The sequence below is a fragment of the Hypomesus transpacificus genome, chromosome 5 (genome assembly GCF_021917145.1).
Source record: "Hypomesus transpacificus isolate Combined female chromosome 5, fHypTra1, whole genome shotgun sequence".
In the NCBI taxonomy this organism is placed as follows: Eukaryota; Metazoa; Chordata; class Actinopteri; order Osmeriformes; family Osmeridae; genus Hypomesus; species Hypomesus transpacificus.
The window spans coordinates 7012407-7036514 of NC_061064.1; the positions used below are offsets into that span (position 1 = coordinate 7012407).

General features: G+C 47.8%; 2 protein-coding genes across 7 annotated transcripts in view; both read right to left on the reverse strand.

Moving 5' to 3' along the window:
* Window positions 1–68: 68 nt before the first annotated feature.
* Window positions 69–7581, reverse strand: adora2b (adenosine A2b receptor). Its single transcript, XM_047020583.1, has 3 exons — window positions 7352–7581; window positions 6702–7151; window positions 69–2962 (listed from the first exon to the last, which is right to left on the reverse strand). Exons 2-3 carry the CDS (start codon window positions 7019–7021, stop codon window positions 2215–2217), a joined length of 1068 nt encoding a protein of 355 aa, XP_046876539.1. The 5' UTR covers window positions 7022–7151; window positions 7352–7581; the 3' UTR covers window positions 69–2214.
* A 755-nt stretch (window positions 7582–8336) lies between these two features.
* Window positions 8337–24108, reverse strand: part of specc1 (sperm antigen with calponin homology and coiled-coil domains 1) — a 59620-nt gene continuing 43848 nt past the window's right edge. For all 6 annotated transcript variants that reach the window (XM_047020004.1, XM_047020009.1, XM_047020006.1 and 3 more), the window contains 6 exons: window positions 24019–24091; window positions 23161–23302; window positions 21407–21509; window positions 14258–14374; window positions 12773–12832; window positions 8337–9385 (listed from right to left, as the gene is read on the reverse strand). In XM_047020004.1, coding sequence (XP_046875960.1) covers window positions 9296–9385; window positions 12773–12832; window positions 14258–14374; window positions 21407–21509; window positions 23161–23302; window positions 24019–24091 — 585 coding nt within the window. In that variant the 3' untranslated portion in view covers window positions 8337–9295. The remainder of the gene's footprint in view (window positions 9386–12772; window positions 12833–14257; window positions 14375–21406; window positions 21510–23160; window positions 23303–24018; window positions 24092–24108) is intronic.

Here is a 24108-nt window from a genome sequence, read left to right on the forward strand (position 1 = left end):
CTCTGGAATGACATGTATTTCCCAAGCATACATGTGTTTTTGGTTGGATTTGGCTGGTACAGCTTGTGAAAGACAAACAATATACACATTTGTGTATAATGTTTATAAAAACTGTTTTTATTAACAAAATAATTCACCATACATACTGATTTTAAATAGCTGTATTGGTTTACAGTTGTAATCAGTTGAGTACAATAATATTTATTGAGCAGGAATGTAACTTCATCGTGACCAGTGGTTTGTTAATTAGTGGCAAAACTGTACAAACACTTGTACAAATGTGTGAGAATGAAAGCAGAATTATTGAATTACGTCAGCTTGTTTTTGCATGGTTCTTTCTCAACAACTGAAAGGCAATAGTCTGATATCGATCACTCACTGGAATTTTAGAAGCTTTAACATTGATAGTTTCTCTATACTTATGTAACACTGTAATGAATACAATGCGATGTCAGTGTCTGCATTGGAATGTTCTTGAAGTTTAGCACACTCCTTTTTTAGCCCTTGAGTTTTTTTTGTTTTTGTTGGTATATCGTGAATAAGTAACACATTAACAATGACAAATGAAATACTGTAGTTGTTGCATCCCAGTGCTTGATGCTTTCCACATAAAAAGTTGACATTAAAACACCAGTCAACAGCAACACAGAAGCAAGAAGCATGTTGAAATATTTAGATTTGACTAAAAAAAATTCTAAAAACAAATATGTACGTTCATGTTTTGACAGTGCAGCACTGGCTTCTTTTGTTCATGGAATTTTCAAATGGAATGGAATTACGTCAAATGCAGGTCTCTCTCTTGACCTCAGGTGAACACCACAGCCAATTCAATCTCAAGTAGTCACTGCTTCCAAGCATACAGTACACGATACTGGCCATCACACCCAGAAAACAAGTGCAGCACCATCCGTCATGATGACATACATCATTTACCGATTCATGCCGGATGTGTCAATATACAACATTTTCAGAAATGAACATAAGTTGTTTCCCCTTTCACAAAACATGAGAGCATCCAATCATGTTACTGTTCCTCATTGAACTTGTTTACTGTGGTTGGCACTCAGCTGCAATGGTAGCCTGGGGGAGGGGTGCTTAATCTTTCCCTCGGCCGCCCAAACCGCAACGACGTGCTAACTTGATATGGGGGCAACTGTCAGAGTTTCTCCTTGAGTTGACTTCAGCTTCTCCTGTCTGCTAAAAGAGACGTTTGTCACAGTTGACAGTTCATGACGATGACTGCCAGAGGTGGTTCATTCCAGCTGGGTACACTATGCCCTGGGAGTCCGTCTGGGTTAAGAAGGGGGGGGGGGGGGGGGGGGGTAGTCACTGACACATTGTCTGAAGGACATGTGACTGTAGTTTTAGTCAGTCGGCATTTCAAATAATTAGGCTTTGAATGGTGACGAAAGATACACTTCATTCATTTGCCACAGGTCCAAACCTTTATTTTCTCTGAACTACTGTTTTTCACAGCACAGTCAAGCTTCCCATTATGTAGGCCTGTTCCTGAGTTTTCCAGGAAACTCTATAGATATGGAGTGGTCCACCTTTCTCGTGTCCTGTCCTCTCCATAAACATTTTGCTGAGGTTGCAGTCATAAAAGGTTCCTGCTTACATTTTTCCATTTGCAGTTTCCTCTGCAGTGTGTCTGTTTCTTCTAGAAGAACATTTCTATTGGAGTCCATCAAAACCCAAGTACAGTGCAACCAACGTAGGTTTACATAATGTGGTTTTGTCTTTCCATTCCCAACTACATCAAAATAAATAAATAGTTCAGACACTCAATGCTATACACTTAACACATTGTTTTCCTCAAAATTAAGGCTTCAGAAAGGAGTGTTTTCGAGTTGCAATAATATGCGTAGGAATGATAAATAAAATCCTAGCAATGAATTCAAACATTGCAATTGGATCGATTTCACAGTCCTGCATATCCAGTTCGATTCAGCTAAATCAAATAAAAAAGAATCCTTCACAACATGAAAAGCACTAGCTACATCTGCATTTCCCCAGCTGACCACAGATACTCCACGGGATGTATAAATAATTGTCCACATTCAATGCATGTTATATGGAATATACCCCTTTTGTTCTGTAAACATATCTATCCTTACTGAAAATAGCATTCAAAAATAAAACACAAGTTAAGACAAATAGCGTCTGGGGAGGGAACCTAACCCGCACCACAGCAGCACCCCCCCCCCCCCCCCCCTAGAGTAAGGGGTCGATAGTCATGTGAATCTGGTCTTTATTCCGCCTGCTGCCGTTGGAGCTAAGGTAGAGGTCCTCCCTGCGGCACAGGAAGTGGCGCGTCAGGATCTTCCGGAAGGTGTCCCGGAAGTCCTTGATGCGGTAGGCGTAGATGATGGGGTTGACGGCCGAGTTGGCGTGCGACAGCATGATGGCCACGTACATGACGACGGGCGACTTGTACAGGTCGCCGTAGAACAGCGTCAGGCAGTTGAGGATGTGGACGGGCAGCCAGCACAGGGCGAACAGCCCCACGATGATGGAGAGCGACTTGGCGGCCCGGAACTCGCGCTGCAGCAGGCTGTGGTGGTGGCTGCTGTCGCCGTTGCCCACGCACTTGAGCTCGATCTGCCGCAGCTGCTTGCGCGCCACCGTGAAGATCTTGGCGTAGATGCCCAGCATGATGAGCAGGGGGGGGAGGACGCAGCCGAAGAAGTTGAAGTAGACCATGTAGTGCATGTCCACCACGCTCTCAAACATGCAGGCGAGCTGGCAGCTCTTCAGGAAGGCTCGCTCGCCCTCCCGGCCAATCAGAGGGCACTGGTCGGAGGCGTTGTCCAACCGGACGCTGGCGTTCTCCGGGGGCGGAGCGCATGCTTGCTCCTTTAGGTTCCAGCCCAGGAAGGGGATGAGGCCAATGATGAAGGATAGGATCCATAAAATGGCGATGATCTCTCTGGCCCTTTTGCCCGTCACCAGCTCCCTGTACCTGGAGAACAGGACGGAGAGGAACATCAATCGACATCCTTTCTTATTACACTGTCCACCAATGAAACAGACTTCAATATCACATGACACAATATTTTTTATGAGCATGATACCAGAAAACTGGTTACAGTGAAGCCATTACTATTATCAGCATGCATGCTGTTCTCTGTGTACACTCTGATCGTACATCCTGTTGAATGCCAGCGAGCCCTGTATAAAACACCTGGCATCGTTCCTATCATCTATTTTCATCCAACATGTTTTACAACCTATAAATGTACAACTCCAATATAGTCATGGATATAGCCAAGTCACTGCCCACACTGTTCAAACAAACTTGTTCTCAACCATGTATCAACCTACTGAGGGAACTACAATGGAAGATAGTCATCAGTGATACTCATGACACTACATCTTCATGCCTTCCCCAGGCAGGGGATCCAGATGAAGGACCCACGCAGCATGAACACAGTATGCGTGTCATGCTGTGGTCCCAAGCACTGATCTGTGCCGTGCCTGCAGACAGCATCACGCTCCTCCAGACTCGCTGTCCGTCCACATCGTGAAGCATCAGCTGCGCTCGCAACACCGACAGGAGCTGCTGCCTAAAGATAGATGGCGAGCTGCCGCACGGCCGTGAGTCACAGAGGCATGCCGAGGACTGACCGCCGATGCACTTCAACACTCTTCTGACTCGGATATGGCTCCTTGCCAACTATATAATGATGGTATCGAGTCAGGCAAAGTAGTACTCTGTTATCAGTGGGCGATGCATTTGTCCCCCTCAGTGTCACCAAACACTTTTGGTCTCGCGTGGCCCATTGCCAGTGAAATGAGCTTCAGAGCTGTAATAACAGTAGTGCTGGCTGATAAGGCAGGCTCTTAATTATTAGCTCCAGGAGTCCCCTTCTCAGAAGACAGGCCTCCTCATACAGTCTGGAGCTTTTTATGGCACTCCAGTAAATGATTCAACAGTGCCTACAGAATCCTGGCCGTTCCCCTGTCCTTTTCCATAGCCAGTTATGTGCTGGCCCTGAAGCCATCAATAATGCACTGCCCTGCCCAGGGATGTACAGGGAGACCCCCCCGACCCAGGTGGGATCCACATGTCTTTCCACTGTCTTGTCCGTATCTCCATCGATCTCCACCTCCGCTCCCTCTATCGCCCGCCTCCCTCTCTCTGGCTGTCACCACCCTCCTCCTCGTCCTCCACCTGTCCCCATCCAGCCCGAAGACGCGTTTGTTCCAGGGGGGCTAAGATGTGGCATCCACCGATCCATATCTCTCTCATCAACGTTAAACTCCCCTTTCCCTCTCCGACAGAGCGGGCGGAATTCCGATCTGTGAGAGCCACTGAATGGACGGCTAAAAAGGATTAGTTCTGGCATTACGACAGCAGACTGGCATCTCTCTCCTTTCTTCTTCTCTCCCTCCCTCCCTACACCCTCCCCCTCTCTAACCCCTGTGTTCCTGTGCTTCCGCTGTGGGGGCCACCTCTGCCAGCCTGCAGACCACAAGTGGAAATGATCACAATATCCGCTTTGACACACATAGGCGTCCAGAGCTCAGCTTAGGACTCAACACAACAGGTGGTGGGACGACTCCTGGAAACCCAATAGGCTTCAATTTGCATGCAAGTACGCAAATACACCACTCTAGTGCAAAGCACCAGTCGCTCTCACAGGTATGAAAACAAAAGAGCTGGAATCGAGCATCTGTGTTCTACTCTGGCCAACCACAAAAAAAGACAAGAGGGGAATCTAGGAACACATTACCAGATATCCGTTCCTTCCCTTGACAGGCCCCCGTGATGAACATTATCATGCGAATGCCATATGGATACCCCGCGGTGTCTGTGGCTAACAGTTAGAGGATCTAACGATGGTTAGTCCACACGCTCAGGCTGGCAATAACATCTTGGAAATTGGCGACTGATAATCGTTTTAGTCACAGCATACTATGGGCAGGCAGCCACCTTCGAACATAATGCTCTCTCTTCCTCTCTCTCTCTGGAGGAAGAGGTGACTTAGAATGCAAAGCGAGCTCTGGATGGCGGGGAAAGCTCCGGAAAGTACAGACCTTTTGGAACTTGGATTATTGGACAGGTTATTGGATTGTCTTACCAGCAAAGACTGGTGGTGTGAAGGAAACTAAAATAGCCCCAAGGTCTTGTTCTGGGAAACATGCAAAGGAAAGCAAGCTTCTGAAGCGAGACTGTGGCAGGCAGAACCCCCTGGAACATCTGGACCTTCTCTTTCACTTCCAGTAAAGCCAGCTGTGAAAACAGTCGGCACCCAAAAGACAACCGGCCTCCCTGAGGATTCCGACCCCGCCGAACACATGCATGAGTGCATTTCCACCCAAATGTGTCTTTGCGTGTGAACACGCCACCAAAAACACCAACACACACACACTAAATGTGACAAACACAGACACACACGTTGTCATCAACAGACCTGTTGTGTATGGCTGTATCTGGGCGTGGAAGCGAACCCTTTCAATTGTTTTGTATGTCTGAATTGGCTCTGAATAGACATGATGTATACCAAATTGAAATAACCTATTAATATTCACGCTTAATCTTAAAGAAGTGTACTAGGTACTAGAAGCAAAACAACTGTATATTGAAAAACACAAGTTGTCAAACACCAACAGACGCATTAGACCCATGTGGCAACAAAGACATAAAGACCTAATCTCTTCATTTGGCTTCTATAAGAAAACAGCAGCTGGAAGCGTAAAGCACCTTGCTGGTTGAGGGCCTCTACCACCTTGATCTCTGGGGTCTTCATGTGGTCTTGGTCATGTGTGGTCACAGCCAGCACTGAACACTGCCGTGTGTGTGGTCACTGTATCAACACACTGGAGCTAGGTATCGATCCCTTCATTATCTAGGGCTCTGATAGCTGACAATCACTGATTGATGCACCTTTTAAAGTGATCCAATCAATCTGCCTCCCCCAGACACCTTGCCTTTGAAGACAAGCAGAGAAGGGATCTCATTATGTGAGGCTCATCTATCTAAGGCTACATCTGATCACTCCTTTTCCACGCTTTTTGACACACAATACATTTAACCTCTAAAAGCGATCATAGTCCAAAATGTATAGTCCAAGTTTTGGCAGTCTATAAGCAATTTCCCCCAAAACAAAAACATTACTTTTCAAATAACAGTGGTGTTCATTAGAAATGTCATCTAATAACAATGATACATTTGCACTTTACATTTGAAGCCTCAAAGTGCTACAGTTAAAGATTATAAAACGCAAGGTAAGAACATCAATATGAAATACAAATAGATAATGCAACCTCGATAATCTAGGCTAACATATTCACTTGAAATGATCAGCAGCCTATGCTTGCGTAAGATTAAACAAGGACGCATGTTATGGGACAATCATAATATGATTATCTGTTAGATAGAAGATTGATTTATTTACTAAAATAACCTCCCTATAGCCCCGTTTTATACCAGGCGTATATGTACACAGTGTCTAATCGAGTTTACTGCCCTTTCCCCTGCCGTTGTTGATCAACTAATTATATTGATTTAAATTGTACATCCCAGATCATTGAACAACTGACCAAAAGTCAACTGAACTGATAGAGAGTCGTTTGCATTAAGACTGATGAATCTGATTACATAACACAGTTCAATGATATTTACTTGACTGCAGTGACTGGAATAAGTGAGTAAGTTGATTTAGTTGAGTGATAGAAATACTACAAAAATTGCTTACCTTAGAGGGATTTTAACGGCCACATATCTGTCAATTGCAACAGCAAGAAGGCTAAATATTGAGCTTTGAGTCAGTACCAAAACAAAGCAGGCGAGGAAAAGGCATCCGTAGAAGTCCAAACAGATACCAATGCTTATAGTTATGGCAAAAGGGATGGCAAGACAACCAACCAAAATATCGGCTACTGCCAAGGACACCAAAAAGTAGTTCGTAGCGTTTTTCAGAGTGGTATTGATTGCGACAGCCCAGCAAACCAATACATTGCCGGATATGGACAAAACAGCAATTATTAATTCAATTACTATATAGAACATAGTCATCTCAGCAATATTCTGCACAATTAAGTCGCTGGTGAGAAGAGTATCATGGGGACAGGGTCCAAAGAGCCAACGAAGTCTTTTTGAAGTAATCCAAGAATATTCCCAAAATGTGATTTGCAAAAACCGCCATCTGTCAAATCAGAGGAAAAAGTTAGTGTTTCGTTTTTCCGTGATGTACAAAAATGTTTCACCGTGTCAAAGCAATGTTTAACAGTGCACTTGGTTGTGTCCCTCCCCAAGGTGCAACAAAAACTAGATCATTGGCAAATGCATTGAATGTTGATGTATATAGTATTACCGGTTAACAAATAAATATTTTGCATGACTTACCCCTCTAGGACTTGTTGGCTACTTAGTGGCTATTCAAAGACTTGTTGCCTACTTATTTCTCGACCGTTCCGACCCTGGGTGCTCGTGCTACTGTTGCGGTCGTTGGGAGTGTCTCAGAACTTCCTCTACACATGGGTTTTCAAGTATAGAAAATACGCGACCTAATAGCCACGCCCCTACTGAAAGATAAGCAACGTTTCATACATAAATTCTTAAACATACCTACTCAGGCTTGCGTCGACGCTTGTGCGTATTTACGCGCCGCTGAAATGGGTCTAACAACGTAATTACATGCGGTCAGGTTAATGTTGGCTTGTTTTTGTAGCACCTCGCTGAATGAAACAGCTGTGTTTCATTACACGACTGGGGCTACGCCAGCACTTCTGTCTGTATGTGGTATTGCTTTCCTGTCTGAATGGCCAAATGAAGGATAGCCTATTTTAAATGGTGGGCATCTGACAAGACGTATTAAATGTAGATATTCAATCAAGAATATCACACCAGCAGTGTGGCATTTCTCAAAGAACACAAGAGAGAAAGAATGACCATCTCCAGCCTTGAAAACAAGACAAACACACCTTATACCCTCCTCTTTCCATGCAGAAATGTTTTCCCAGACTCAGACACTTAATAGGCTTTCTGGAAAACCAATGAAAATGTGTACTGGTGCATTTCTTCAGTTTACAAGAATTCTGGATCTGAAAGACACTAGGTGCTATGTTGAGGATTTTTTACGTTAAATCCATGCGGTCAACTGCATATTCCAGGATCATGTCAGTGTTCTCTTCCTGTTGTACAATTAACTTTAATGTTTTCTGGTACGTTTCACCAATTCCTAACCATTTGTTGTCCTTAAGAAATGTAATGTTACCTGTGTCAGTGGCAGTTTGTTGTGAAAAACAACCACTTTTTATTGTTTTTGTACTTTAGCAGCTGATAAGAGTGAAATGAACGTTGATGAACGCCAAAAGCTTGACAAAACTTTATTCAACACTAACCATCTATTACTTAGATGGGACATCGACCCATTCAAGCACATCTCAGAGGCCGGTAAATAGAAAACATTCAATTTATTATTTTTACATTTCTTAGAACATTCTGTATGTAAATAAATAAATAACACTTCTGTCTGTCTGAGGCAGCTGAAAATGGATGGTTGCCTTCATTCCACGTACCACAGACTATATAAAGTGTCCCAGCCCATACAATGAAATGTAATTGACATCTTCAGCATGGTATTACTTTATACATGTAGTGTTTTACTGATTCACTTAAGAACTATGACATAATAATAGTGCTGTCTAAAAACAAAAATGACTGTATGAGGGAGGACACAATATAAAGTGGTTGGCCCTGAACCATTCAAACAGCTACACATTCTGTATCAATATTTTGTGGGAAAATAGTGTAAATCTGGGAAAACTGTCAGAAGCAACGCGTAGCTACTGAGGTGTTTGCAATTGATAGGTTGTGCAGCATCACCGATAACACCTTGACTCCAGACTATGATATGCAAAGGCTTCCTTTAGAAAGCCAGACATTTCATCTTTTCAAAGTGACCTTCCAAATAATAACTGGACTTTAAGCAAAAACTCAAGAAACAGTTCCACCATTCCTTCTTGTACATCCTAAGTGCCAACAACAAAAGGTTGATATTAATGTCAATGTATCCCACCTGCTGTGAACTCCTATACCATTTAAACACTGTAACAGGATAAAGGAGCTAGCAAACAGCAACTCCAAGCAAGTTCAAACCTCAGAAAAATCACTGGAGCGTCCCTATTAATATTGCATGGGATGGTGAAGGTGCGGGGGGGGTCATCACTCTGTATGGAGAAGGGCACAGTAAAACTTCATGTTGAAAAAGAGGGGTTGAGGGGGGGGGGGGGGGTACTAGGCAGAAAGTGCTGCTGTGCCTTCCTCTTCCTCCATGTCCACCCCTGGTCAGGTCTCAAAGTACTTGTAGATCTGGGAGACGTACTGCATGACGCTCTGCCAGTCTGGTCTGTCTGTGTGCATCAGCTCATCAATGTCCTGTGGGGCACAAACACACACACACACACACACGGATGCACACACACGCAGATGCACACACACACGTACACAATAATAATATTATCAGTCCAGTGGAGGAGCTGGAACACATTAGATGCATATCGAATATTTGAATGGCATGAATTCAAAGCCTACATAAATAATAAATACTGAAAGTTATTGTTTTCCATCATATACAATTCTGACTCTATCCTCGGGTTCAAGTACTGGGAGTGTGTGAGTTATGGGGGTGTGCTCGTGGTTAGGTTATTCAAGCCCTCCATCTAAGCAGACAGTGACTTCCCAGAGACTCAGCCAGGCTATTACAGGCTACAGGTTAGGGATCAGCGTCACAGAAGCTTGCCCGAGGTCAGCTTTACACAACAGCCTTAATGTGAAAGCAGGGACAGTCACGTGTCGGTCGGTGGACCACACATAAGCAATCTCCTGTCTGGACAAATATGAGGACCAAAGACAGTGGCTATCTGGGACAGCACGTACGCTCACAAGCTAAATGGGCAGCTTATCAAAACATAAACATGAGTAAGATATTTCCACATACACTTGGATCGTGCGTACTAACATGGTGTTGGTGTTATAGTGACACGACCTGGAGGAATAACTATTTAATTCGTTCAAGGCATTGCTTTCCCCCACAACCTTTACGTTTACACAGTGCAACTTGATGCGCGCTATATTGCCTTATATGATTCTTTGTTTTTACTGATAATTCTGGACGCACTTCAGGTTGTCAGTTCCAAACGTTGTGCAGACGTTGAGGATATGTACTCGTTCAGGAACACAACATTTTAGGAATAGTTCGGATTTATAATAGAAACATGCGTAGGTTTATGTAGCGTACGCAAACTGGAAACCGATTGGCAGGATTTGACTTTTCTACGCATGCTAACAAGAGTATATTATCCGTCAGTTTTCTATAACAGGTCCATAGTGCTTTTTCTGGGTAGCTCAAAAAGCGTGGAATGGGAGAATTTTCGGCAGTGTATAGTCTTGACCAAAACTTCAGTGGGGTCGGACGTGCCCTAACATCACGTTTATCCTGACATGCCATGGAACCGCAGTTATGTGACTGTTTCTGTGTAAACGCCAGACTTGAAGTGAACCACATATTCCCATTACATTCACATTAAAACCGTCTGGAATGGCCGATTTCCATTACGGGATTTTATCTCCCAGCCCATTAGGACTTAGTTAGTGCTCCCTGAGGTTAGTGTGCCCTTAAAACACTTTCTCATGGATTCATTTGAACATTTCAGCGGGTTTAGGAGAAGGCAAACCTCCAAGTACCCATTAGACCCCAGCGTTTCCCCTATGACTAACTGGCACAAAAGACTGGCCTCTGAGTACGTGGTTCTAAAATACATTGGTAAACTGAGGAATGTAGGGCAGGGATGACACTGTCAACTTAGCTTAGAATCCCAAGGACCAGTGCAGTGCAGTGTCTGCACATACAGAAGACTGTACAAGTGTATTTACACCCATGCACTAGTAGCAACCCTCTTCTAAGCTAGAGAAGTCAACATAGTTCTAGCTCAATGTAATACACCGACCTAGGGGTTTGAATGAAGACCGAGTTTGACTGTCAACGGATAGATTGTTCCATCTGGCTGCAGGGTTTGAGATGTCTAGAGATCCTGATTAATCCTCTAAGTCTAAAACCTTGTTTCAGTTTGTGTGGGTGTGTGTATGTGGTTTGTGTGCAAAGTCGAATGAACCCAGAATCTGATTATGGAGTTAACATCCACCGCCTCAAAGTCATCAAGCTGTTGACGGCCCTTTTCCTAAACACTTCAAACCTGACCCTGGCTGAACCCAGCCAATGGCACCCCATTTACATTATCACCTGGAAATGGGTGTAATGAGTATCAAAGTAAACCCTACCTTCCTTCATCAAAAATGTGGAAGCTGTTATACCACTTGTGTCCCTAGTATGTCTGATTTCCCACAGAAACAATGTACCTCTCTCTCTCTCGTTTTCTCCCTCCTTCATCCTCCCTCTCACCCCACCTCCCACTCTCCATCTTCAGTGTTTCCCACACATAGACTAATGTGTGGCGGTGCGCCACAGAATCAACACCGGCCGCCACACATTGCGTTTCGTAAAACTTTTTTTTATCGCTATTTAGGTTAAAACACGCAGCGTATTCGTTCAGCTGCATTTCCTTTCCCCTGCTCTCCCTCCGTCTCTCTGTCACTCATGCGTCTTTCTCACATATGCACACAGTCACAACGTCAGCACACGTTAGCAACAATGCATACATATGCCGTTCTAGTAAGACCGACAGCTATATCAGCGAGCCTTCAGCATCAGTGCCGTAGCTAAAAGTCGAGGAAAGTTGAGGCTACTTTTCGCTAGGTACCTTACTCACATTTACATTTAGCCATTTAGCAGACGCTCTTATTCAGAGCGACTTACAGTACTCGAAGTTTCCCCTTCGTTCTTTTGGTGAGAAGTCTCAAGAGCTAGCTACTTACCCGGCGTCATGGAGCCGACCAGTTAAATAGTTGTTTAGCACTAGCGTTGCTACATGCCTAATGCAGAAATGATATGTTAGTTGTTGTTAATTTGTTTGGTCTGACAACCCCCACCCCTCCCCGCCACAATTAGATTTCTAATCTGTGGGAAACACTGATCTTTCTTTCTTTATTTATCACACACACACACTCACACACACATACACACACACACACACACGCACACACACACTCACACAGCTTTTTACAGTAGACAGAATATTGACTTTTGGGGCACATTTTCACCGAAGCAGACATGATGACAAATGACAATGCCAACAACTAAAAGTTTGCCATGACTCAGGACACATAAAATCCTAGTACACAGACTATAGTACACATAAAAAAGGTGACATTTGAAAAATGGTTCATTCACCAAAATATATTAAATCAACACAAAACTCTGCCTTTCCACTGACTGGCCAAGGACATCCTCATGTCAAGAAAATACTACATGTCTGGAGTCGTTTTGATATTTTCCAAATCTGTGGTTAGGATAGTGAGTATAAGTGTGTATTGTGGTTGTGTGTGCTCTGAGTATATGTGTGTAATGTGTCTGTGGTTGTGTGTAAAGTCAATAGCATCTTGCAGGCCTGGCTGTGTTGCGTGTCAGTTGGGGTGGTCTCTATAGATGATCAACATGACTTGAAACCGACTCGTTTACCGGATACCGAAATATTCATCAGCATAAGAAGAAGAAAGTAATCCCGCCTGGGATATATGAGCATGAAACTGATATCAACTGGGAAAGGATGACTGCATTTCTGTGTGGACGACCAAATGCGGGCCTGGTGTGTGTTTCTCCAGCTCCTCTGGTGTCAGGGGGGGGGGCTCTGGAGGAAGGACACTCACCAGGGAGGGCTTGATGCCGATGCTCTCCGCCGCCTGGAACGCCAGAGCCAGATTCCGACCCTGAGGAAAAACAAACATGGCTGCCATGCTCCGCCATAACAAACACACACACACAACCTCGCCTTCATCCTCTTCCTCCCACACATGGCTCTCCCCTCCCCAACGACGGAGAACCCCCCAGACAGCAACAAACAACACATAGATCTCCCCGAATAAACAAAGAAACCCCAGGTCACCCAGGTCCTAACCTCATATGGACCAGGCCCAAACATCTGTCTGTCTGAGGGATAGTAGTGGTGGTGGTGGTTGGGGGGTAGGGGCGGGGGGGGGTACAGCTACAGAAGTTCCTGATCTCTCTGAGATCCTGTCACCCAGACCATCAAAGTAGCTGACTTTGGCAGCCACGTCTACGAAAGGGGAGACTGCTTCTTTTAGACATCTCCCCGTCGTCTGACAACGCTGCGAAAAGCCATGTTTCAACCCGAGGTTTGTACAGTTCTGAGGTGTCAGATAATAGCGAAGTCATGTTAACACTACCAGAACATTCCCCGTTGGGGTCGAGCAGCCCTCGCTGACTGGATCATGGAGTGGGAGTGAGCAGACGTGATTCCAGGAAGTTCAGAGGCTCTCAGGAAGGAGTCATCTAGCCCTGCTGTCAGGGCCTGCTGTGGGGAGTCACTCGGCAGACTGTATCAAAGCCAACACAGTCCCGCTGAATAATTCACGAGGAGGACGAGCTTGACGGGTGGCTTTGTCTCGTATCAGGACAGAGACCCCCCCCCCCCATCCTCTCCCCCACCGGCGCCAGCCCTCCTCGTTCGTCACCCTGGCTCTGAGGTGGAGTCCTCTGGGCTGTGTTGGCAGGCCTCCTCTACCTCCCTCCATGCTGCCCTCCCGTCAGGTCACGACTGGACATGTCCAGACGCTGAACTCATCCCCAGTGAGAGATGGTTTGTTGTGTCACAAGATCATGCTGAGTGGATGCAGGATGCTTCTTTACCCTGTGAGTTCCTCAATTCCCTCCCCCCCCCCCCCCCCCCCAAAGTGTGCAGAAGCGGAGATGCGGCCGCCCCAGGCCCCCGTGCCAATGAGGGGCCCCTCAAACCGATCTCGCGTCACTTGACAAGAACGCAAAACACTACGCAAAACACTACATTCTAAGCAGACACATGACAGTTTTCTTTGTCGTTACCACAAACTTGTCTAAAAATGTGGCTTTTCTTTGTGTTTTATTTGACATATAAGCTTCCTTGGCTCAAGAAGTGACACATTATAACATATGCATTCGTCAGATATTTCACCGTTTTTTTTGTTTTACGGTTTTAATTTGAAAATGACTAGCAGAGGGTCCAGTGATGAAGCTCCGACCCCACTGTTCTGAGAGTAACAGTCCCCTGACTGTGTGTGTGTGTGTGTGTGTGTGTGTGTGTGTGGGGGGGGGGGGGGGGGGGGGGGGGGGTATTAGCGGACAGTACAGGATTCTACCTTGTCTTGACTGATGAGTTCCTGGTAAGGGATGTGGGCGGGCAGGTAGGTGTGCAGGAGGGCACAGAATGCCAGTCCATCACTCCAACTGCTGCTGAAGTTGGTCACGTCTATGTTCTGGAAGAGACGGAGAGAGCCAGAGTGAGGGAGTGATGGATGGAGGGAGGGAAAAAGAAAGTCAAACAAATAGATGGACATATAGAAAGATGGATAGTACAAAGGAGTGCAGCGGGGGGAGCGAAACCGCAGACAATGAGCTTCAGCACACGACACTCTCACTTGTTCCTCCTCCACAGGAAAGTAATGGCCTGTACTAATGGCCTACTTAAGCATGCTTAGGACCAAGGATGGACGTTAAACGGCTCACCGGCGCATGTGAGCACAGGAAGCAAGGCGCGCAAATGAAAGCTAATGAGGTTCCAGAAGGCATCAACGACTACGGCAGCGGATAGGCCAGCCCACGTGGCCTTCTGAGACCACGGCATTGGTTGACTTGTTTAGCGGCGAGATGACAAGCTCTTCCAAGTGCTCCTTTAAAGCTCTTTTGTTATGTCATCTCTCCACTTCCCGGTCTGAAATCTGCACAGTAGCACGTCCAGGATTTCAATGAGTATGTGCAAGTGTGTGTGTGTGTGTGTGTGTGTGTGTGTGTGTGTGCATCGACAGACCACCACCCCACACACACCATCCAGAGTGTGTGACCAGAAGACCGAGCCTGTTGTCTCCCCACACCCCTCTCCAGACCTTTATCAGGAGTCAGGGGGGGTCTCTGTAGGATACACAGCTATTTCCTGTGTCCTTCCCTTCCATGTGGTGCCAGAGGAGACTTTGGGAACAGGGACCCCGGCCAGGATAGGCTGTCCTGGGAACGTCCCTCCCCCCGTAGACCAGACACCCCATTCGTCTTTTTGGATTGGCTATCCTCCAATCCCCTCGGGGTGACACCCCCTGTCGCTTGGCTGGTCCCCCACGGGCTGTCATGGCCAGGTCAGGGAGGCCACCACCCAGCGCAGAGGGTTCCCAGATCCACCCCTTTTTTGACCAGATGCTGCTAGGTCCAGTTCAAGGGAAACGAACGACAAATAGAACAGCTGCTTCTGACCTGTGAAGTCAACAATACTGTGGTGGCACGGGACTTGTAAAAAAAAAAAAAAAAGCTTTTTGTCGGTACTGTGATGATAAGCCAATCCACTCAGAGAGAGACAGAGAGAGTGGGAGAGAGAGCGAGAGAGAATCTCCCTTCCACTCAGCCCAGTGATGACAGGAGCGGTGGAGCAGACCAGTAGCACAGTCCAGGTCGGATCCAACGTGGGCCGTGTATTCTCTCCCCAGCCTGCAGGACATGCCCTGCTCTGTAGGCGGACATTCCTCGCATACTGCCTGTATCTTTCTCCTGGGTGGATGGACTGACTGCAGCTCAGCACCACAGGAACACAATCACACGGGTCCACGCACGCACACACACACACAGAACAGGGACTGACTAACAGACAATGGCACACAGGCTGACCAGCGAGGAAGAGAAGGGACGACTGACAGGGGGGCAGGGGGGGGGTGGGGGTAGTTCAATGGGGGGGTTTCAAGCCTGTTTCGACGAACCTGAACACACATCCTGGTCTGGCCCGACCCTGTGGGCGTGTTGGGGGGGAGGGGAGGAGGGAGGAGGGGAGGGCAGCCGTGAATGCTGGAACAACAGCAGACAGCTACAGAGCCCTGGGAGCTGGCTCAGAAAAGCAAACACAGCATCAAGCGACAGGAAACGTCTCGCTCCGCACAAAAGGCAGAGCTCGGCTGCCTGATAGAACCAGAGAGACACAGGGAGAGAGAGAGAGAGGGAGAGAGAGAGACAGGGAGAGAGAGAGACAGGGAGAGAGAGAGAGAGAGAGAGACAGGGAGAGAGAGAGAGACAGGGAGAGAGAGAGACAGGGAGAGAGAGAGAGACAGGGAGAGAGAGACAGGGAGAGAGAGAGAGAGAGACAGGGAGAGAGAGAGAGAAACAGGGAGAGAGAGAGAGACAGGGAGAGAGAGAGACAGAGAGACAGGGAGAGACAGAGAGTCTGATTGCCAGAGAACGAGACAGACCCAAACGTTTAGTGCCATGCTGTACCTCGCCAAGCCAGCTGGAGATAACATCTATGGTAACCAAGGTGTCATCAAGCCCCACCGCCGGCCTCTACTGTACCACCATAACTGAACAAACACACGAGGCTCCCAGCTGTCCTCAACCGCACCCTCAGCCTAGGAGCATATCCAGCTACACTAAGTGACTCTTTCTGTGCTTTAACAGCATGCTGTAAGTGAACCTGTGACTGGTATCAAGTAAATATATGTGGTCTGACGCTGGAGTATGGGAGTACGCGTTCGGTGCGCCCTGTCGGTGATGATGTGAAGGGGAAATACACCATCCTACGATGGACAATGCACACATGGGCTGCAGGGTAGGACAGTGGAACACAAACGAGAGTGACGTGAGGCTCATACACCGTAACGCGGGCGAATACACACACAGGCATTAACGCACACAGTGTGTTAAAACCCCATCAGTGTGGCCTGCTAAAGCAGGAAACATCAACAGAGTTAAGTGACAAATCAGCTCTTCCTCTCCCCCCCTCCCTCTCTCTCTCTCTCTCTCTCCCTCCCTCTCTCTCTCTCTCTCTCTCTCTCTCGGAGTAGAGGGGGGAAACAACCCGGCAGAGCGGATGAGGGAGAAGACGAAGAGGACAAAGACAGGAGTAGGGGGCAGTAAGGGGCCAGGCAGGGTGAGTCATCGTCACGAGTCCTGACGTGATGACAGCCCTGGAAGGGACAGGACGCCAACAGCCCCAGGCTGGGCCAGACTGGCTAGGCAAGGTCACCTCGCCTGGAGCTAACCCAGAGAGCGCAGCCCGAGCAGCCTGCACGCGCACACGCTCACGAGCACACGCAGAGCAGGAGGCCACAGGCCTCTCTCACGCCTCGGAGCCCAGAGAGCTGAGGACGTTCAGTTGAACAGGAGCGCGACGAGCCCCTGCGCGAGAACCAGATGTGGCGTGTCACGTCCGCCTGAGCCGAAACGCCTCGGTGGCTTCCTGGCACCTTCTCACTGGTGGAACTTTGAAGCGAAGAGCATACCATCCCCCCTCCCAAACCTCTCCTTTCAATCTTGTGACATGTTACATGTATACATGTTGTGTATGTGAACACAGACCCCCCTCCCTCCCTCTCTCCTCCCCTGGCTTACAGTAAGTTCCTTCCTCGCACGGCGGGGGCACCCTGCCCCCCCCCGCCCCCCCCAGTATGGGTGTTTGTGTTTGTTTCCCAGAGAGGGCCGGATGAAGCGCTCCTTCTCTGACCCAGCTGAGACTGTGCCTCGACCAGACTCTCTCATTGTTCCCAAACCTGAACAAACAGCACTTTTATTTATGTTTTTCTTGTTTTGGTTAATTGAGAGAAAAAAAAAAGAAAAAAAACCTTACAGAGCCAACTTAAATATGGACATCAAAGAGCAGGTGGGGGGAAAGGCAACAGAATGCAGTGGGAAACAGAGGCTATGATAACGTAATGAGAAAAAGAGAGGGAAAACGGAACGCTCCAACCGAAAAACACGACAACAAATCGATATCCTCTCCCTGTCGGAGCCGAGATTCCACCGATCGAATCTTCAATCCCAAACCGTTTACACAGCATCTCTGTGTTTCCATGAGTGGATGACGTGACACTCGGAGCGTCTCTGTGCGTCTGTGTGTCGGCTTCCTGTGGGAGGCCCAGCAGAAGCTCCAGATCCCACCGGGTCTGGTCAATCAGCCTCCTTCCTGAAGGATCGATCAGCTCTTCCTCTGATAACCTGACATTTCACCAGCCAGGTGTGTCAACGGTGATCCATCGTCTTTCACCTCCACGCGCCGAGTTGTGTTGCTGCGCCGGTCCGAGCTCTTGTCTACCACACCGTGTCTTTGCTCTCCTCCTCACCATTACAGCAGCAGCGTTCTGTGGGTGTGGTGTGTGTGTGTGTATGAGAGTGTGTGTGTGTGTGTTTTTGTGTGTGCCAGGGTTTGTGTGGGTGTGCGTGTGGTTAACCACGTTTACATTTATTCCCAGAGGGGTCAAATCTATTAGTATTCCGAAGCCGACCGCTGGTACACATATCGGCAGGTCTGAACACACACACACACACACGGCAGGTCGGCCGTCGGCGTCAGCGAGCCATATTTGGGCAGATGGGTCCGGTGGGATGCGAGCGGATCGCCACGTACGCCCTCCCACACCGTCGCCCACCGCGGCGAGTTGCGTCCAATCACAACAGCCTGATCCACGACGCGTTATCTACCATCAGAGAGCATCATGGCAGATTGGGTGACGTGATTACCTTTGTGCGAAAGTCATCAAAGACACATCGGGGCTGAAACTGATATCTGGATTTGACACTGAGCCAACGGCTCTGCATCGCGGTTCCCTTTGGTGCTTTCTAACAAACGAATCCCCCTGCTTGATTACAAAGGGGCCCACAGTCCATGGCAGTTTAATTATGGGCTGGTTTGACCACAGGCTTTCCAACAATAGAGCCGCAGGGTATAATCATGGTGCCAGTGGGCTCCCCCCTCGCCTCCCTCCTCTCAGGGAGAGGTGCTGTCTGTCCCCCCCCTCGCCTCCCTCCTCTCAGGGAGAGGTGCTGTCTGTCCCCCCCCTCGCCTCCCTCCTCTCAGGGAGGGGTGCTGTCTGTCCCCCCCTCGCCTCCCTTCTCTCAGGGAGAGCTGCCGTCTGAGACAGTGGCCATGCCGGCTCCGCCGGGACACATTAGCATGATATACGAGCCAGTGCCCTGTCACCCAATGCCAGCCTGGTCAATATTCAAACAAGAACAGGGGCTGTTAATTACCTGACCTATTCAACCTGCAAATACATGAATTCAGAGATGGGAGAGAATCTATTTTAACGAGGGGTGGGGGGGGGGTGGGGGGGGGGAAGAGAGGGGGGGGGTGGAGATATCACCTTGTCACAATCAAAAGAGGCGAGGAGCAAATTAGAAGCCGACCACCCTTCCGGGGCTTTCCTTTCCGGCAGACGTTGTTTCGAGGTACCTCCAGCCGCCTCGCGTCCCCGGACGCCCACAGCCCAGGTCTCTGCAACAGTGCTGTCCATCTCCGGGACGTTAGCCAGCTAATTAGTGCTTGTCTCCCGGGAGTCCTGCCTGACGCACAGGCACCCATGCCTGCTCTGACCTTTTCCCCAGCCCAGATTAAGCTCAATTTGCGTCCCGTGTCCCTCCACGGTAACCTTTTCCCCGGCCATATGATGTGAGGGGGCCTGTGGCCATATCTGTTCCTTCCCAGTAATGAACCCAGCAGACGCAGCCTCTGAGCTGGTTACTGTAACAACAACAACCCAATCCCCCCCCCCCACACACACACACACACACACACACACACTCTAACCGCCTATGTTACCGTGAGAGAAGATGTCTGCATGTGCAGTCGCACAGCCATCCAATCACGTGTCTGGGACCAAATCTTATGTAAACCTCTAGAGATACCAAATGATCTGGTTCGGATTAATGGGTGTCTAAGATATATTATTCCTTGGCAACATAAGAGGTCTGACAAGTCTGTTACTGATTAGGCGTGATTCCAAGAAAGAGAGAGCTGTCCGCATATGGGGGATTGATCCGGCTCAGGTCTTAAAGTTCATTCTCCTGGCTGATCGATCGCATGACCAGAAACAGCCTGTTAAACTGAAAATCTGGGCAGGTATCTGACTGAAGTTCAAGGGACAAAAGGGGGTTGGGGGGGGGGGGTCCTATATAAGAGCAAGAACTATTCATTCCATAAAGTGAAAAATGTCCAGCTATTAATTAAAGCCTCTTACTGCATTCCAGAACCTACAAAGTGAGGTCCCGCTGTAGAGCTGAGTAGTGAAGGAGGATCATGCTATACAGGAGGTTGTGAAGGAGGGTCATGCTATACAGGAGGTTGTGAAGGAGGATCATGCTATACAGGAGGTTGTGAAGGAGGATCATGCTATACAGGAGGTTGTGAAGGAGGGTCATGCTATACAGGAGGTTGTGAAGGAGGATCATGCTATACAGGAGGTTGTGAAGGAGGGTCACGCTATACAGGAGGTTGTGAAGGAGGATCATGCTACACAGGAGGTTGTGAAGGAGGATCATGCTATACAGGAGGTTGTGAAGGACGGGTGACTTCCAAGCAGCACCACCCCAGTTCTTGGTGAGGAGCCAGGCTATCGCTTGGTCAGATGTTTCCATCATACAGGATTTGCCGCATCCTCACGAACAGCAGCAATGAATCAGGAATAATCCAAAGTTGCGACAGACTGGAAATACAGAGGTGACTCGAAGTACAACTACTGATTGGACGGCACATCCGATTGTCATGGCTGCTAACGGCCAATAGGGTCAGTGCTGACGGAAGAGGTCATTATCACCCTGTCTTTGTGCTCTGTCATGCTAGATACTCCCAACCATCTGGACAGAGCCCAGACTTCGGTGCATTTTATGCCCAGGTTTGGGTGCTGCTGTTGACTAGCACACCCCGCAGCGATGGAATGCCATGGCTTTGGACAAACCCCATCCTTGCTTTTTACTTACTGGCTGGAAACTTCACTCCAGCTAAGGGCTTTAGCGCTGGTTAGCTTGGATGCTGGCTCTAATCTTAGTGAGTTTAATCTGCTGCGTAAACAGGCTATTACGCTAGGTAAGGGGCTAAGCCAGGTGAACGTGAGCTCTCAGCTCCATGGACACGGTGACACACAAGGTGAAAGAAAAGGGCTTTGGCTGTTAATCCATGTTGTTGCCTTGGACCTTAATTGTATCTTCTATACACAAGGGGAGGACACATGAGGTGACGGTTCGTTTGTAAATACAAAATAACGACCCAATGTCATCATAACTCTGAAATATGAGAAAGCGAGAGAGGGGGGGTAGAGGGAAAAAGAGAGAGAGGATGAGAGAGACAGAATGAGAGGAAGAGAGACCCAAAGAGAGTGAGTGAGAGAGACACAGAGAGAGAGAGAGCGAGAGAGAGAGAGAGCGAGAGAGAGAGCGAGAGAGAGCGAGAGAGAGAGAGCGAGAGAGAGAGAGAGAGAGAGAGAGAGAGAGAGAGAATGAGCCATTTCGATTTTAAGAGAGGCCGTTGACCCCTGAGCCCTGACCCTTACCGGATAGCCTTCTGTTTTCTTCTGGCACCACTTCAGTAGAGCGTTCCTCTTAGATCCCCCGTACTCCCGGGCTAGCGCAGCCAAGGGGTCTTTTCTTTCCACGCTGTCACCAGGGACACACACCACAGCCATGGTCAGACAGGGAAACAGGGAAACACTCATGGCATGTGTGTGTGTCTGTTTGTGTGTGCGGAAGATATGTGAGTCTCCCGTGTTTAGCCCGTAACTATGATACTGTGATGTGATTTTGCTGTGTATTCTGTGGGGTGTTCCTCCTCTGGGGCAGGGTCATAACCAAAGCTAATCAGAGCTGGGTTTGCAGCCATGGGAAGGCTGGGAGACACCATGGTCATTGCACTGAGAACGTTCAAACACTCACTGCATGTGCTCAGGGCCTTGTTGACTTCTTTAGTGGCCAGACTGAGTCTCAACACTGTCTACAGGACTGGTTAGCCATCGTGACCAAGCATGTTGTTAAAGACACTGTGGGTGGTAGGACACAGTGACAACACTTGGAACTCCAAACCAAACCAAACACTGGGGGTCTCTGAAAGGGTCGTGCTTTTGATCGTCCATGTGATGTGTGTGCGTGTATGTTTGTTGGTCAGACCTCTGGGACATCTACAGCATAATCGCATTGCATCTTTGATTACGATTCAAGAAAAATAAATGGAAATGATATGTGCACATTTCTGTCTTCCAACTGTCCTGATCAGGACTGCATTTAAGAGTCGACTGGGGTTGAGATAATAGAGAACTCCCATAAGGAAACATAACTGGATATAATTCAGAGTTTGCAGTAACAAACACATCTCATCTCGTTGTTTGTTTAATATTTCTTAAGGACCCAGCCAAGTTTACATGGAGAGCTCTTCTCTGAAACACTGTCCAGACACATCTGACTGGGGGAATTGTATAGCTAGCGAGCGCCATAATGACCTCGGCCTGTAGTTTATCAGTGCGCTAAAAGCTGACAATTCGACTGAGAGTGCGTCACAAAAGTATCCTGTATGTGACGTGATGTTTTGATAGAGGTCAACAACTGGGCCACCGTGTTCACAAGAGTTCATCTCGATTGTCTGTTGATTGATCGTGAAATAATAAGAACAAGACAAAATGCCATTTCATTTCATTTCGTGCTAGGACTGGTAATGGCATTCCTTTCGGCCTGTTTAAGTTCCTCTTCAGCTCATCAATCTCTTGCACAGTATTGCCTTGCTGGAACATCTCATGTCAGAGTCAGCTCTCTGCCAAACACAATAGTGTAGCATCATCGCATCTATCTGTACCTGAAGTAGCTGTTGGCCTTGTTGTATCTTCCTTTTGTATCTCGCTGCTGCATCTCCCTGTGTCGAGCTAGCTGTATCTCCCTGCTGTATCTCCCTTTATACCATGGTCTTGGTGAATACTCGATTCTGTCTGGCTGCAGGGGTGTCCATTATCCGGTGATATGCCGACACCCAGAGCCATAAAAAATTTACTTTGCTGCGCGTCGGACGGTTCACGCCTCCGCATAGTCCATTATCAGGTGATATTGTACACCTCGTCGGGCAATATCCCTTACGTGTCTGAGCTAGCTGTATCTCCCTGCTGTATCTCCCTGTGTCTGATCTAGCTGTATCTCCCTGCTGTATGTCCCTGTGTCTGAGCTAGCTGTATCTCCCTGCTGTATCTCCCTGTGTATGAGCTAGCTGTATCTCCCTGCTGTATTTCCTTGTGTCTGAGCTAGCTGTATCTCCCTGCTGGATCTGTACCTGAGCTTGCTGTTGGCCTTGTTGTAGCTGTAGCAGCTGGGCCGGCTGAGGTTGGCGGGGATCTTGATGACCGACTCCAGAGAGGGGCTCTTCCTCATCAGGCTGCTGGGCTTCATGTCATCCCCTCCACCCCCCAACTTATCTGAGGAGAGGGGAGGAGGGAAGGAAGGAGGGAGGAGGATGATAAGGATATGTTGGACAGAGCAATGGGTGGGAGGGGGGGCGACAGAGGAGGGGTGGGAGGGACAGAAAGGAGAAGATAAACATGGCTGGATATTATACTAGAACCTTCCGTCTTGTCGGTGTCTGTCTCACAGTACTCTGATTACTTTTCCGGGACCTTCTAGACCTGCACCAAAGACCAAGTTAAGTCAAATGACTTAGACACTGTGTATGTGGTGGTCTCTGCTTGGCTGGGTAACAATAATAGCATAATGTGCTGAAACTTTTCATTAGTTGTTCTTTGTCCAAACACAAGCTGGATAAAATCAACTTTCTTTTTTAGTTTCATTTCAACAGTGACCACTTAAAGGCCTAAACAGACAAGACATTTGAACAAGTAATTTTCCAGAGCGGTAAATCATAGTAGCGTCCTATCCCTGTGGATTCATGAGAAAACCAAGATGGCCGACTAGCGTTGAGAGAGTGGGGATGATCACACTGAGCAGAGCGCACACCAGAAAACCACAGAGAGCGCAAAGACATGAATGCATTCATGATGAACTTCAACTGTACACAGTGCTGCTCGATTCTTACAACAGTTGCTTGTGACACAACACATGGCTGACAAACAGATGTAAGGAAAACAGATTGGCTTAAAGGTTGTCCATTTGGACTAAACCAAAAGTTGCAGCTCACCTGGATGGGAAAAGTCCCCATGATTGATCCTTTTCTCCAGTGTCTTGGAGAGGGGCTTGATGTACGAATGTCTCTACAAAACAACAACAA

Coding starts and splice junctions, on each gene's coding strand:
- adora2b (XM_047020583.1), bottom strand. CDS start 7,021: ATGACTATGTTCTATATAGTAATTGAATTAATAATTGCTGTTTTGTCC. Junction 2,963..6,701: donor GCCGTTAAAATCCCTCTAAG/GTAAGCAATTTT, acceptor CCTGTTCTCCAG/GTACAGGGAGCTGGTGACGG.